The following is a 16,357-nucleotide window of genomic DNA, read 5'->3' as shown; positions in this document are numbered from 1 at the left end:
TCAGATTCCAGGTTCTTGAATTGGGGAGGGACCCCCTGCGTTGGAAATGGAAAACAGTTGGGTGTTGAGTGTCCCAGGATTGGGGCTGGGAGAACACCCTACAAGTTGAGTGTCAACAGAGAACGGGAGAAGAGCCTTCCTGCATGAGAGCAGAAAGGAGATGCTCTCGTCTTGAAGTGGGTGGGCCAAGTTTCTTTGGGAGCAATGTCAGGGCAGGGGCATTGGGCATCCATTCCCCACGTCTGCCAGGAGGATACCAAGTCCTTCCTTCCTTCACAGGGCCATGCTTCAAGAGAATGGTCTTCGTTGCCAGCACCCAAGCTGTTGGACAAGAGCGAGACTCCGTCATCCGTGGCATTCCACTCTTTCCTTTCTGGATTGTAAAGCCCTTCCAAGTCGCTGGAGGAATTCATGCTGCTCAGTGCCTTGCATGTCTTCTGGGATGTCACGCATGCTGTCTGAATGTGCCAGTCCCTGACAAAAGGAGAAGGGCATCACTGGCATATGTTAAAACTCAATAAAGAAACTGGAGGAACTGGTTGCTTTCAATATGCCAAATATTAAATAATATATCGTGATAAAGATTGTTAAAAAGAAAAAGTAACAAGCACTTTTCTTTCCTTCTCTGCCTTCTGCTGGGAGCTCTGCTTAAGAAGGCTGAAGCCAGCTGGTTCTCATCAGCAATTTCTCCTTGGGAGTCTTTGAAGCTGCAGGTGAAGTCACTCCCTCTTCTCCTCCTTGAGGCTGCTGTTCAGCAGGTGAAGCTGATTCCTGCCTCATAGCATTATCCCCCTCCCCAAGGTGCACTTCCACCTGCCGGATGGGTGCCGCCTTTCAGGGAGCACGATGGTGGAAGTGTTGGACCAACCAGACGTTGGAAGAGTATGGACATGCAAGAAATCTTCCCATGAGGATTTCCCATTAAGTCCATGTCCATTAAAAAGGTCGTAGCCCCCCAATTTCTATCATCATCTTTGGCGATCACACGTAGCTGAGTAAGATTGTCTTCCATGAACACGATCTTAACAGTGAGTCCATAACGGACTGGAAGCCAGTTCTGGGTCCACACATCCTTCCACAGTGGGGACATAGGTTTCCTGGCGGGAGTCAATCACAGTGAGGGTTTGCAGAACGTGCCTTCATCTTAGCATGTTTCTCCCTTTCATCCTGATTTCGAGCGTCTTCAAAGTTCATGACACCTTTGGTAAAGGCTGTTCTCCAATTGGAGAGCTCACAGGCCAGCCTTTCCCGACTGTTTATACTACATTTCTTTTAGATTTGCCTTGAGAGAGTCTTTAAACCTATTTCGTTGACCACCAGCATTACATTTTTAAGTTGCTTGGGAATACAATAATCAGGTATAGCCCAGATCTGTAAACCAACTTTCCAAGTAATTGGAGGGGGTGGTGTGAGGTATCCGGGCCTCAGCAGTACAAGCCAAGCCCTAGCTCCATGGCTCTCTTAAATTGAGGGAATTCAGTTCCCAGGCAGCTGGCAGAGCCCCTCTTCTCTTGTCAGGAAACAGCCACATGCCCTGGGCAATGGCGACTGGACTACAGTGGTACCTCGGGTTATAGACACTTCAGGTTACAGACTCTGCTAACCCAGAAATAGTTAAGAACTTTGCTTCAGGATGAGAGCAGAGATTGCGCGGCGGAAGCAGCAGCGGGAGTCCCCATTACCTAAAGTGGTGCTTCAGGTTAAGAACAGTTTCAGGTTAAGAATGGACCTCCAGAACGAATTAAGTTCTTAACCTGAGGTACCACTGTATTGATCCTAAGCTGAAGAGCTGACCTGCCCAGCTTCAGGTCCTCCACCAAGTACCCCCCTTCTAGAGCCCACCGCTCTCAACTGCCCCCCCCAACATTCAAACTCCTTTTCCAAGCCTCCTCCAATCTTCTCTCTCCACCAGAATTCCACTCTCTCCCCCCTCCCTCCCTGCTTGACATTCCCTTTGGAATTCTAATATCACCTCAATTATCCTATTACACAGTTTTTTAAAAATAGATTTAGGGGGATCCCACTAAACCCTGGAAATTGAGAAATGGCAGAGTTTGGGATTATTTGGGTTTTCAAGGGAGAAATACAAGCTGCAAGGGCCATTAAGAAACAATTCAAGGCCCCTGAGAGACTAGCTGGAAATGAAAGAGAAGTCCTGCCTTACCCTGCAGTGTGAACAGAGGCAAGGGATCTGGAAGGAGGCCAGGATAACTGGGTGTGAGGTGGCAGTAAAAGAGAGGCTTTGAGCAAGGGGTGCTGAGGAGGAGGAGGAGTGTCTGTAATCCAACTTGGGAAGGCTGCCCGCCCTGCTGTGGCGAACAAGTCCCTCTTGAAATGACCCTGCTGTACTCTTTCCTAAAGCTACAACAATCTTTGCCATGTCTCAGTTCTCCAAAGGTGAGAGCCTGGAACCCTTTGGGCTCTTGCCACCCCTCGTCAGAGAGAGGGGAGGCACCCAACTTTTGGAGCGATACTTTCTACATCCTGCTCTGTCAAGTCATCCTATTAGATGCACATAAGCTTCCCGTTCCTGCTTCCTAGGAAATTGGGGGAAGTGAGCTGCAGGTTCTCCTCCCTGTTCTAAAAAGCAAGTGTCTTCCCCCAAATGATCTTGGGAATTGTAGTTTGTCAGGGGTTCTGGGAATTGTAGTTCTGTGAGAGGGAAGCTACAATGCCCAGGATCATTTGGCGGATGTCATGTGCTTTAAATGCTCATTGGATGCACTTTTAATCCTAAGATCATAGAATTGTAGAGTTTGGAGGGACCCCGAGCATGGGTTACTATAGCAAGGCTAGCTTCATCCAAGATTGACCAAAGCTGGCATAATGAATGGAGCTGAAAATAGGCACTACTTGCCATGGATGACATATTGGGCTTCCAGTGATGATGTTGAATCAAGGAGCACTCCCAGGTTACAACCATAATAAATCAGGTGGGAGTGCAATTGAAAGTAACAGAAATGAAGTTCCTCAAACATTTCTACCTTTCCTGAACTATTTTTCAACCAAGCAACTTCCTAAAGCTAATATATGCCCTGACAAATGGCATTTGCTGCAATGGCACTTTGGAGAGTGGTGAATTTTGGTAGTGGAGTAAGCAGGGGTATTCTGATTAACAACAGACAAATAGAGTTCAAGGAAAATCACCTTTATTTCATAAGTTATGGTCCCCAGTCCAGGCCGACTGAGGCAAAGTATGCAGCTGAGTCCAGGTTTTTATAGCCTGTAGTCATTCTCCCTCCTCGCTCACAGAGTAATCGTAGAAAACTCTTGTTGGTCAAAAGACAAGCCGTATATAATGTGGGAAGCCCCAATTGGTCAAAAATAAGCTGTCTATGACATAAGAGCAATTAAAACAACCGTTCTGATATGATTTATGACACAAGAGGCACATGCTGCAAGTACACAGTGCCAGTTTTCTCACATGGCTTCCATCATTCCTTTTTAGATCCTTTGCCAAGATTCTCGCTTGTTCAAGTGGTCAGGTGGGCTTAGTTCACTCACAGTTCATTCCTCACATGTTTCTAGCCTGGGTCTGCATAACCTTTGCATGAACTTTTTACCTTAAAGTGAACTGTAAGCTACATCAGAGGGAATGTTTCTCGTTTTACATCCCTTTTTTTATAGGCTTGGGGATCATTTGCACTCAAATTGGTGGTTGAAAATAAATTCTGATCGACACCACCTACAGTAGGAAAATAGATCAGGGAAAGAGTCTAATCTTTCCCCATATATTAAAATCTCAATCCAGATTACAATGATTTCTGCTGTTGTTATTTTTAAAGGAAAAACAAACCCAGGATAGATTATCATATGGTAAATGTTTCGTATGTTCTGGATCTTCGTAAACCAGTCTTCTGTGTCATCCAACTCCCACCAAGTAGTGAAATTTTTCTGTTCAGGTTTTTGACTTGTGGCAAAATTCTTCTCATTTATCAGGGGCAATACTTACTGTTACGCCTATGTCATGGGATCAATTACCATTTGGTATCTAGTCATTTGTACTTGCCCCAAGTCCATGACTAAGTTAGGATAGATGGTCATCCTATGTTTTGACATTTAAAGTACAACCCTGTGCATATATAAAGTAAAGGTAAAGGGACCCCGGACCATTAGGTCCAGTCGTGGCTGACTCGGGGGTTGCGGCACTCATCTCACTTTATTGGCCAAGGGAGCCGGCATTTGTCCGCAGACAGCTTCCGAGTCATGTGGCCAGCAAGACTAAGCTGCTTCTGGCGAACCAGAACAGTGCACGGAAACACCGTTTACCTTCCCTGCCAGAGTGGTACCTATTTATCTACTTGCACTTTGATGTGCTTTCGAACTGCTAGGTTGGCAGGAGCAGGGACCGAGCAATTAGAGCTCACCCCATCATGGGGATTCGAACCGCCGACCTTCTGATCGCCAAGTCCTAGGCTCTGTGGTTTAACCCACAGCGCCACCTGCGTACTCAGATGTAAATTCCTTTACCACCCACATAAGCATACACAGAATTCCAGCCTGAATTCAGGGGATTTCCTTTGTTGTGAATTCAGATCTCAGCACACTGTTTGCTTATGCAAGTTCCATTAATTTCAATAAATCTTGAAACTAAAGTCCTTTACTAATCAAACTCTGTTTTGAAGCCAAAAAAGTAAATAAAAACATGTTTTAGCAAAAAAAAAAACCCCACTAACACAGTATGATGCTCTGTAAAACAAGCAAAGAATGACTGCATTTGGATGTCTTTTAAAATCTATGCAGAAGATTTGACTGAAATGACAAAACAAATAGCATGCCACTTACAATTGGATATATATTAATTTCCAGAAGCACTGTGTACACGGATGCGGCAAACTGATTAATTTATACCAATTATACATATGAATCACCAACCAAACTTCAGTACTAAAAGCAGGTTTTAAGGTTGGCACCTTCCACCCACATACCTCATTGCTAATAGCATCCAGATAAATTCATTCTATTTCCATACAAACAGGATCCCTTCGTTTCTTCATCGCCAAGCTTACTGCTGTTAAAACAGACTTTGGAGGCTACTTCCTCATTTACTGCAGAACTGCCAGGCTATGTTCACTTTTTACCCTGTAAAATTGTGCAGACATCGGCATGACGTAGCCATCATAATGTCCTGGTCCAACATCTTCCCTAATCAGACTCAGGAAATACGTTTAATTTTTTATTTTTTAAAAAACACCCACAGCAACCCACAATAGCTGGTTTCCACAGGTGTAGATGACCCATCACATTTCTGAAATTCTGACTATACAGGCTGCTAGTTGCTAGTATGCTCTAGTCATTTCCTTCTGTGTATCTCCCTGCTCCCTCTAGGAATCAACTCTGTGCAATTAGCATTACTTTTCCAAATAACATTGCTTTTAAAGATTTTTAGAACATGCGAATAGCCCTGCTGGATCAGGCCAGTGGCCCATCCACTCCAGCATCCTGTTCTCACAGTGGCCAACAAGATGCCAATGGAAAGTCTGTAAAGCACGGTCTGTAAGCAGGACTGAGCACATCAGCACTCTCCCTATCTTGAAATTAGGGACGGGGGCATGATTGGGAATGGATAAAGGGGCAGGATGGTCCCAGTGAAAATTCAACCCACCTCAGCATTTGAGCCTGTGGGAAATGGGGCAGATCACATGGATTTGGAAGAACAGCTGCTAGTCCACTTCTAGTTTAAAGAAGAACAATGATTGGGTGCTACTAAATCATCCACCTCCGGAAACACCAAGAGAGACCTCTGTAGCAGAACAAGGAAGTGCTATGTTACAACAGCAGGAAATTCTGCTAAATTTAGGCCTGAAGCTATGAAAATGTCATGTAAATTGAAAATTAACATCTTGGAATTACCCTACCTTTTGAGATATATTTGCCCCACTATCAATAAGGGAAGCTTTTAATGTTTAATAGGTTATTGTATTTCAGTGTTCTGTTGGAAGCCGCCCAGAGTGGCTGGGGAAACCCAGCCAGATGGGCGGGGTATAAATAATAAATTATTATTATATTATTATTATAAAGAACTGCAGCCCTGTTTCACAGAGAATAATGCACACACACAAAAGACCTGCAGCAAGATTCTAAACTAATACTGTCTGGTCTTGGTGACATATAGGGTACTAAGTCCCCATGATGCATAGGATTGCACTGTAAAAGAAATACTTTAACCCAACCCTTCTCCAAACAGCCTGCTTATACATTCTGATTTGTTTGCACAACAGATATATTCTGTTAATTGCACATCCATGCTGATCTGCTTGTGCAGAGATTATACATCCTATGATTGTTACTTCCCACTTTATAATGCATTTTATGTCACTTTTCTTACTGCAAAAAGCCCATTTTTTATTTCCAAAAAGCTTTATCAGAAAAGGGGACAATAAGCAAATGTCTGAAATAAATAGAACATCAATGTGTGGATGTACAAGGAATAAACCTTTACTGTAGTGGATACAATAAAGGTTTCTGCAGTCCATCACCAGGCCAACAAGGACAACTAAGCCTCAGCTTTAGCTGATCTAGGAATCCTAAAAGGCGATTTAGTCAAATTCAAGAAGGATAAGGTTATTAATGGCTGCTAATCATGACGACTGGGGACGTGGGTGGCGCTGTGGGTTAAACCACAGAGCCTAGGACTTGCTGATCAGAAGGTTGGTGGTTCGAATCCCCGCGACGGGGTGAGCTCCCGTTGCTTGGTCCCTGCTCCTGCCTACCTAGCAGTTCGAAAGCATGTCAAAGTTCAAGTATATAAATAGGTACCACTCCAGCGGGAAGGGAAACGGCGTTTCCGTGCGCTGCTCTGGTTCGCCAGAAGTGGCTTAGCCATGCTGGCCACATGACCTGGAAGCTGTACGCTGGCTCCCTCGGCTAATAAAGCGAGATGAGTGCCGCAACCCCAGAGTCGGCCACGACTGGACTTAATGGTCAGGGGTGCCTTTGCCTTTACCTAATCATGACAACTATATGCCACTTCCAGGATTGGAGGCAGCATCCTTGTTGGGGCATGTTGTTGACTGCTGTGATAAGTGGGATACTGGGCTATACTCACTGACCTGGGAGTAAGCACTATTTAATGGAGATTTATAGGGTAGCACTGTAAGGAAGCTGCCAATATCGTCATACAAATCTCCTTAGCTAAAAGGGAAACCATCACTATGTGCTCGAAACCAATGGATTGTTCAACTTCTTGAAAAGAGGTCATACAATGCGTCTGCAGCCGTATTTGCTTATCCACGTTCTGCTTTTGACACGCACACATATTATATAGAGCAACTCATTGAGGAAACTCGAATTTCCCCATCCTACTCTCTGTTTCCTGAGGTTAACATCCCACTCCAATCCCTTCCCCTCCCTCATCGGTTTTAATGGAAGTTTTACCCCTCCCCAGCCCCCGCAAAAAAAAGAAAGAAAAACCTCAATTTACCATTTTCAAAATGGCTAATTATGAAATGACCATATCATAAACTGCCTTGGCATGAAGCTAAGGGCACAACAGAGACCCTCCCCCTAAACAAACGAAACGCCGAACTGCGCAGGCGCCCAGAGGAAGTGAGCGGCGGCGGCGGCGGCGGCCTCTCTGGCTCCCCCACAAAACAATGGCCGCTGAGGGTGCGCATGCGTAGTGTTGCTCTGTTTCCTCCTCCCTCAGCCTCTACAAAGCAATGGCTGCCTGCGCGCGTCTAGGCCCGGCGTGTTAGGCCTCCGCTTCACTTGGGCTGCGCGGCGGAGGTGCCGTTTCGTGTGGTTCCGAGTCGTCAGGATGCCGCAGAAACCCGGGGAGGAGGACGAGGAGAGAGGGGCAGGAGAGGCCTTGGGGAGCTTGCGCTCGGTGAACACTCGGGAACCTTGCCAGGTCATTTTCTGTAACCGCAGCCCCCGCCGGGTGAGCCCCTTCTGGCTGGACTTCGAGGGGAAGCCGCGCTGCTATCCGAGCCTGAAGCCCGGCACGGGCCGACGGATGCACAGCTACCTGGGTGGGTATTATAACGGGGGGAAGAAGGGCGACGGGGGCAGCTCAGGAAAGCATCGCCGCTGCTTCGGTGCCTGAAGGTTAGGCAGGCAGATATTCAACAGGTGGAGCTTCCTGGCGCGAACCTTCCAGCGAAAGCTGCGCCTGCAGCCGGGCTTCTGCTCCCTCTTCCCTCAGACGTTAGAAGAGGCTCGGCCGTGCGAGGAGCCGGGAGCGGAAGGGCCCCGAGTAGGGTTAGAAAGTGGGGTGGCGGATGCAGGAATTGGGGGGGGGGGATACCAGAGTGGGGTGGTTTGGCCACGTTGCCTCTGTGGAGAAAGAAGGAGGGCTGGACTGCCTCGAAGGATGGCCGCTCCTGGGTGCAGAGGAGCGCAGCTGGGTGGATCTCTGAAGACCTCCTTTGGTGGGAGCAGCTGTGATGTGTGGCTACCTTTGAAGGGGATTCGGCACCTTCCAACTGATCCAGAATGCGGCTGCCAGATTGGGGACTGCGAGCCTGCACTGGCTCCCAGTACTGTACATTTCCGAGCACAGTTCAAAGTCTTGGTGTTGTTGACCTTTAAAGCCCTGAACGGCCTCAACCCCTGGATCCCTAAAGGAGCGTCTGCAACCCCATGTCCATTCCAGACACCGAGGTCCAGCTCCAAGGGCCTTCTGACAGTTCCCGCAATGTGAGAAGTGAAGTTACAGAGAACCACGCAAAAGGCCTTTTCGGTAGTCACAGCCGCCCTGTGGAACCGATTCCCTTCATATGTCAAAGAGATAAACAATTATATGACCTTCCTTAGACATCTGAAGGCAGCCCTGTATGGGGAAGTTTTTAATGCTTGGTGTTTAGTTGTGCTTTTATATTAGGTTGGAAGCTGACCACAGTGACTCGGACAACCCAGTCAGATGGGATACAAATTATTATTATTATTATTATTATTATTATTATTATTATTATTATTGATAGGAATACTGTATCCCTGTGCAGCTGCTCGTTTGTTTTTCTGTAAACCTAGTACTGTATAGCCTTTTCTGCATTCTTTTTGCAACTTTCATTTACAGACATAGCTTTCAGTGAACCACATTCGACTCATCAGTAGTTGCATACCATTTGGAATCAGTCTGTAAACATTGCTGAGCTGTTGAGCTTAGATCCTGCTTATTTGTTTGTTTTTAAAATTTGTTTATTACATTTCTATACTGCCCTTCATTTCTGGCTTCTCGTGGGCATCTGGTTGGCCACTGTGAGAACAGAATGCTGGACTGGATGGGCCTTTGGCCTGATCCAGCAGGCCTCTTTTTATGCTCTTATGCCCTAACTTCATTTGTGATTTGTTTTCTAGAACATCTTTGGCTGTTCAGAGATGCTGGGACAGATGATAGACTTCTTGTCAACCAAGCAGAGCTGTTTGTGGCTACCCGCAATATGAATGGGCAGCCTGTATTTGCAAATATTACACTACCAGGTAAAAATCCAGTTATAATACTAATGTCTTTATCTCTTTACACTGTGAATAATGTTGTGCAATTATAGTCAGAGTCCCATCTGACTAAAAAACAATCAAGTAAAATGTCTGATTATGTTTATTTGTAGCAGTGTAACACCCTCAAAACAGTCCTTCCCACCTACCCAAGGTTCATTTAAGATGCTCCCAATTCTGTCTGGTTACAAATCATTTTAAATCATTTGATCTTAACCATAAGAAAAGCCAGTAATGGGGCATTTCAGAAATTAAAAAGTGATGTTTCTCAAACAGTGTATTCCAGTTGCTGCTGTTAAAGGTTACTTGTATAGTTTCTCATTCTGTGCCTTCATAATGCTTCATGTTTGTATAGTACAGGAGTAGGCCTTCCAGATGTTATTGGAGTACAGTTACCATTAGCCCCAGCTGGCATGGCCAGTGGTCAGTGAGGATGGGAGTTGTAGTCCAGTGACATCTGTAGGGCCACAGTTTCCCCATCTCTGGTCTATCAGATTAAGAAAAACATGAATTGTATTTCTTTTTCATACTGATTAGCAAAACATTATGGTGTTCAGGTATTTGTGATCCATGCCTCAATATCTTCAGCATGACATTTAAAATCTCACTTTACTATCTCTCTGCAGTGTACACTCTGAAGGAAAGATGTCTCCAAGTTGTCCGTGCTTTAGTAAAACCAGTGGACTACAGGAAATTAGACATTGTTCGGTCACTATATGAAGATTTAGAAGATCATCCAGATATTAGGAAGGATCTTCAGCGGCTTTCTCTGGAAACGAATGATAGGCTAAGGAATAGAGTTGAAGGGTCATCAGTGGAAAACTACTCTTACTAATAAATTGTTGGGTATAAGAGGCATTAACTGCTGTATGAACTGAAAAGACATTAACATTCCATAGTGTTTTAGGAAGCAGACATTGCTTTGGTTTAGAATTTGTAACTTCATAACTTAGAGACAAAGCCATGGGACAATGAGGCAGAGTGGTAGAATGCTGCAGCTGAAAATACTCAATGAAATCCTGTCCTGGGAAAACCTATACAAATTGTATTTTACATTAGACCAAATACAAAAACATATATCAGTTGATAGAAGATTAGATTGGCAAAAGCCGTTTCATGTGATTTTCCACTTATTTAAAATATCATTTTATTATATATGTGTTTAGAAAACACCCTGTATGTGTGGTCTTTGGAATTTGGGCAACTTTAATTTAATTATCATACCAAATGATAAATTATCCTTAAACTGCAATTTGGTCTCCCGCCCCTCACCCAGTAATTCAGATTGAATACTGTAAATTAGAACTCTCTGGATTTACTTTTTCTTGTGCCAGCGGTTTCCTACAGGTCATTATTTCCTATGGTGGACCAACATACTTCCAGTGTGCAGGAACTTCATTCTGTCACACATTTGCCCTATGTTTGTCTATGCTGTTATGGGAATTTTGGTGTGATGGGAGCTACTACCGTTCCCACTTCAGCTAGAGAAAGAGCCTGGCAGCTCTGTGGTGCAGGCAAAGTTTTTTCTCAGATCACAATTTCACCCTCAGTCAAAGCTTGCTATTGCATTGAAGGTGAATTTTGTGAGTATGAAAAGAATATGCTGTCTCTTAGAGGTTCCAATAAATAATCCATCAAACTCATTCTTTGCTACTCTTTTTTTAAAACACTCCCCTTCTCCTCTTAAAAATTATCTGCAAAATTTTGAGGCAACAGTTATGAAGCGGACTACTTTAGAACGTATTTTTGTTTTGAGCTACGCAGATGATCAGTGGAACACTATTTTCCTATTTTCCAATATCCTGTGTTTGCAACTATTAAAATTTTTTGGTTTTGGGTGTCAACCCAACATTTTTACCAGTTGATCTTGTACAGTTATTTCCAAGTATCTTAATAGGACTACTGTGAAATGAACTTGTTGAAGACATTACGGTGTACTGAATGTGTTGTAAATTGTTACCTTTTGTAAAGTCACTGGTTTGTGATGTAGGTGTGTACTAATTTTTTTGTATACTTTGTAAATTTCTTTCTAAAAAGTTAAAGCTTGAGAGATTTCTGTATATATGATAAATCTGTACTTTTGATGTTGCCAGACAAATATGTGCACACAACCAGAACTTTCCCTTAAGAGTTCTGCCAGAGGAGGGAAGAGACAAGGTTTACCCTTCACAGAGCTACAGTTCCCAGCATCCTTAACAGACCTACGGTTCCTGGGATTCTTTGGGGGATTCTGTGTGTTCTTCCAGGTCTTCTAAAGGAAGAATCAAAATAGCAAAATGAAGAAGAAAGTCTGTGAATATGAATTCCATGCAAGATAGATTGCAGTAGCTAAGCTGTCAGTTTTGTATCTGAATTTTTGAACATGCTGGGGGACATTTGGATCATTGTTAGATTTATATGGTTCTTTGTTTCTGATAAATACCTAGTGAGAATATCAGCTGCCCAGACCAGATTATTAGAATTGCAATTTTGATATTTAAACATTGCTTTTAATATGTATTTAGCTATTGCTGAGCATTCCATACAATGCCATTTCATGTATTATTATTTTTTAACCTATGAGGCATTAAAGCGGATTTTTTCCCTTAATTGCAGCACTATTCTTTTCCCCATTCTTTACTTTGTCTGGTACTTTATTATATGTAAGCAATGGTGGCAGCCATTATGTTTGCTAATAAGATATACTAGGATGCATGCCCGTTCTTTTTTTAAAGTTCATGTGTGACTCTTAGGTTCATTTCATATACAGTGGTACCTCAGGTTAAGAACTTAATTCGTTCTGGAGGTCTGTTCTAAAGTACCACTTTAGCTAATGGGGCCACCACTGCGCTATTTCTGTTCTCATCCTGAAGCAAAGTTCCTAACCCGAGGTACTATTTCTGGGTTAGCAGAGTCTGTAACCTGAAGCGCCTGTAACCCGAGGTACCACTGTATTTTGTTTTGTTGGTGGTAATGTGTTACTCCCTTTTCAATGTCTTATTTAGCAATGATTTTTTTCCCTTAGAATCATAAAACTGTAGAGTTGGAAGGGACCATGAGGGTTATCTAGTGCAGTCCCCCTGAAGTGTAGGAATCTTTTGTCCAACATGGGGCCTGAGATTAAGAGTTTCATGGTCTGCCAACTGCCAGAAATGACCAAGAGGAAGAGCAGCTTCCAGTGTGGTGTACTGGTTAAGAGCAGTGGACTCATAATCTGGTGAACCGGGTTTGATTCCCCGCTCCTCCACATGCAGCTGCTGGGCTAGTCACACTTCTCTAAAGTCTCTCAGTCTCACTTAGCTCACAGAGTGTTTGTTGTGGGGGAGGAAGGGAAAGGAGAATGTTAGCCGCTTTGAGACTCCTTCGGGTAGTGATAAAGTGGGATATCAAATCCAAACTCTTCTTTTTTTCTTAACCAATGTTTCAATGTGGATTGCCTATGGAACAGATGGAGGGATATTCAGATGCATTTTTAATGTAGGAGTCATTTCCCCCTTTTTCTTTGCTATTTTCTTTTCTTAAAACAGTGCAGGCTTGAGAGTCTTAGACTTCAGGCTGGTGTGCTTGTTATCTTAAACATTACATGGGTATCTAAAATGGAATGGCTGCAATCCTAATCCCCAGAAGTAAGCCACATTGAATTCAATAGCACTTACTTCAGAGAAGGCATGGTTAGGATTGTGCTATCTTTGACCTCAATAAAGATTGATGGATGGACTGCTGTTAGTCTGGAATCTGTCTCCTTTTTAAAAAAGAAATCTCGGACGAAGATCCTGGTGTATAAGCAAGAATTAGGTTAAAATCAGCAATATTCACATTTACTGTTCACAGCCAAGCACTCCTAACATGTGGTTCTTGACGCTGGAGAAGGGAAAAATATGTAAGTGATTCAGTATTAGATTATGTACAATATTAGAATATTCTATTTGGAATATTTTTCATAGAATATTTTAATGGCACACAATTTATGTGTATACCTGAAGGAGCATCTCCACCCCCATCGTTCTGCCCGGACGCTGAGGTCCAGCGCCGAGGGCCTTCTGGTTATTCCCTCATTGCGAGAAGCAAAACTACAGGGAACCAGGCAGAGGGCCTTCTCGGTAGTGGCGCCCGCCCTGTGGAACGCCCTCCCATCAGATGTCAAAGAGATAAACAACTACCTGATATTCAGAAGACATCTTAAGGCAGCCCTGTTCAGGGAAGTTTTTAATGTGTGACATCTTAGTGTATTTTTGGTCTTTGTGGAAGCCACCCAGCCACTGGGGAAACCCAGCCAGATGGGTGGGGTACAAATTATTATTATTATTATTATTATTATTATTATTATTATTATTATTATTATTAATGTTTCTGTATTTTTGTAATCAGAAGTGTGAAAGTTTTACATGCAGAAGCAAATGGTGTATTATGATGGATTTACTAAATCAGGGCCAGTCCTACCATTAGACAGTGGGGTGGCTGCCTCAGGCAGCAGAAGCAGAGGAATGGCACGGAGGTGTTGGAGCGCAGAGCCACATGCATCATAACCAACCACATGTACCACATGCATCATAACCAAGCTAACCTGCTGTCCTCAGCTATAGTGAAGGATAGTGGCCTGTCACTTGTGGTGAAGATTAAATTGCAAATCAGGTTGACTGGTACATGGAAAGGTGGTCATCTTGCCCTTCAGCCGAGTAAATACAATGTATTGGGACTAGTCCTGAATACACCAGAATGGATAGGTGAACAGCTTAGAACAAGACTATGCTTCATTCTAATACCATACCTTTTAATTTTTGTTCCTCTGTTTATATGCTTGTTTTGACCATTGCATCTAATGATGGGCTTCATATTGTAAAAAAAAACAAAAAACAGGCTTGCTACAATAACAGTGCAATCCTATGCATGCCTACTCAGAAGTAAACCCCATTGGGTTGAATGAGGCCTGCTCTAGCAATGTAGAGAGGGCTGCAGTCTAAATTGTTTTCCTAGCAGCTGCTGCTTTTCCTATTTTTTCTTTCACCTTTCTGGTGCCACCCTTTGGCTGCTTCTTGCTGAAAAATTGGGCGGAATGTTACTTGCATAGTTTTCCCTCTCCACAATTAAATCGTCTAGTCACTACTGTTTTCTGTCCTATATTTTCCCCATTTTATGTTTAAAAAAAGAATAGATTGCACACTTCAGTTTACTCGATGTCGATAATAATAATAATAATAATAATAATAATAATAATAATAATAATAATATAAGATACCCCACCCGCCTGGCTGGGTTTCCCCAGCCAAGTTAAAGATTCGCCAATACTAGCTCCCGAGGCAGGTCTCCTTCAACTCACAACCAGTTGATTGTTTCCGAGAGCTAAGTTTCTCGCCAGAATACTGTAATTTGCTCGTCTATTCACAATCGTGCACCTCCTTCCTTCCCTATGTATTTTATTTATTAACCTTTCCTTTTTTAAAACCACACATGCTCCGAAGCCAGGGAAGTCGAGGTTCCAGCGAGATCAGCCCGTCCCCTTGTTTTTTACTGCTGCGCAGTAAAAATCAGGTGCGAGCCGGTTCATAAATAGTCCGGCCGCGGGAGCGAAAAGTGTGAGCAAGCGCGCAGCCCTCGAAGAAGGGAAGCGAGCCAGTCTCGCCCTGACGTCACTGAGAGAACTCCCCGGCGTCGGGAAATGGGGCAGGACGCGGCGGAGTCTGAAAGTCAAAAATAAAGCCGCTGACAAGTTTTGAGAAGCGAGGAGTGGCTTCTTCAGACGGGGAGGAGGAGGAGGCGGGCGAGAAGACCAGGTTTGCTGGCTGGAGTCAGGGAGAAAAAACCCATTTCCTTCCTCCTTCAGGCCTTTGGGTGGACAGCCGTCCATGGCCAAAGGAGAAGAGAGGGGAATTCCCGCGGCTGTGACACAGCAGGAGAAAGACATGGCCCTGCAGCAGCCGCCGCCGCAATATCCCTCGACGCCGCTTTCCTTGGGCAGTTCTGCTGCGCAGTCTCCTTACATCCACAGCATGCCCGCCTGGGTGCTGGAGGATTTTTGCCAGAAGATGGACTGCCTCAACGACTACGACTGGATGCGCTTTGGTGAGCCCAGGATCTCGTCGCCTGGCGGGTGGGGGAGCAGCAGCCCCGGGTTTGGGGGTCCTTGGGCAACATTTTTGGCCCGTCGGATGTTGTGGGACTTCAGCTCCCATCGGCGGGAGCAAGTTCAGGGATGTGGCCCAGCAAGGCGGAGGGGAGAATCACACCCGGAGCCCCCGGGGGTGGAGGGAGTGCTAATTTTAAGGAGATAGATAGACAGATAGACCTATGACAAGCACAGGTGTCCCTATGTTTTAGCTGAACCCTGAATCACCTCTATCCCAGGGACCCTTCTCCTCCCAAAAGCCACAGGTTTGATAGCACCGGTAGAGTTTCACAAGCTGCTGAGTCTGATTCAAGGCTTGTGAACTCTACCAGTGCTGTGAAACTTGTTGCTTCTTGGATAAAAAGGGGTCCCCGGGATAGTTGATTCAGGGTTCAGCTAAAACATAGGGACACCTGCACTTGTCATATGGAAGGTGAAAGGACAGCGCTTGCCAATAAGGGAACCTGTGACAGCCCTTCATACTTCACCGAAGCACTTCTGTCCGGCACTTAAGAACTCCACACATCATACAGGCCCCAGATTTATGGATTAAACTGTGCGCTGTCACATTAAACTCTGTAATTGAACGTTAGGATAGACATTGGTTGATTTAGCTTTCCAAAGCATCAGAGCAGATTACGAGGCGACTGATAAAACTTTTTTTTTCAAATAAGTTCGTCCATTTAAAATATAACTTGAAAGCACTGTTAAAGCATCTTCTGGCAATATAATTCGTCTGAAGCATTTTTAAAGCTATAGTGCATTTATCCAGCTTGTCAAGTCCTTCCATGCTCTGTTCCTGCCCTCTGTATGCAATTCTTACTGCTCTTGCCTTGC

General features: G+C 44.3%; 2 protein-coding genes across 5 annotated transcripts in view; both read left to right on the top strand.

The window, feature by feature from the left end:
• The first annotated feature begins 7,604 nt into the window (after positions 1-7,604).
• Positions 7,605-12,027, top strand: VHL (von Hippel-Lindau tumor suppressor). The gene is made up of 3 exons (XM_081848611.1): positions 7,605-7,973; positions 9,301-9,423; positions 10,065-12,027. Exons 1-3 carry the CDS (start codon positions 7,760-7,762, stop codon positions 10,271-10,273), a joined length of 546 nt encoding a protein of 181 aa, XP_081704737.1. The 5' UTR covers positions 7,605-7,759; the 3' UTR covers positions 10,274-12,027.
• Positions 12,028-15,191: 3,164 nt separating this feature from the next.
• Positions 15,192-16,357, top strand: part of IRAK2 (interleukin 1 receptor associated kinase 2) — a 34,802-nt gene continuing 33,636 nt past the window's right edge. For 3 of the 4 annotated variants that reach the window (XM_081852695.1, XM_081852693.1, XM_081852694.1), the window contains exon 1: positions 15,192-15,477. In XM_081852695.1, the coding sequence (XP_081708821.1) occupies positions 15,261-15,477 (217 nt within the window). In that variant the 5' untranslated portion in view covers positions 15,192-15,260. The remainder of the gene's footprint in view (positions 15,478-16,357) is intronic. The other variant, XM_081852692.1, reaches the window with a different exon arrangement.

This window comes from Podarcis erhardii (genome assembly GCF_964252035.2).
Source record: "Podarcis erhardii genome assembly, chromosome: 2".
In the NCBI taxonomy this organism is placed as follows: domain Eukaryota; kingdom Metazoa; phylum Chordata; class Lepidosauria; order Squamata; family Lacertidae; genus Podarcis; species Podarcis erhardii.
This window is presented reverse-complemented; position numbering and strand designations above follow the sequence as displayed.

What these genes read in the sequence shown, in the direction of transcription:
- VHL (XM_081848611.1), top strand. Translation starts at nt 7,760, where the DNA reads ATGCCGCAGAAACCCGGGGAGGAGGACGAGGAGAGAGGGGCAGGAGAG. An exon ending in ACGGATGCACAGCTACCTGG is followed by an intron (nt 7,974 to 9,300) that starts GTGGGTATTATA and finishes TTTGTTTTCTAG; the next exon opens with AACATCTTTGGCTGTTCAGA. An exon ending in TGCAAATATTACACTACCAG is followed by an intron (nt 9,424 to 10,064) that starts GTAAAAATCCAG and finishes ATCTCTCTGCAG; the next exon opens with TGTACACTCTGAAGGAAAGA.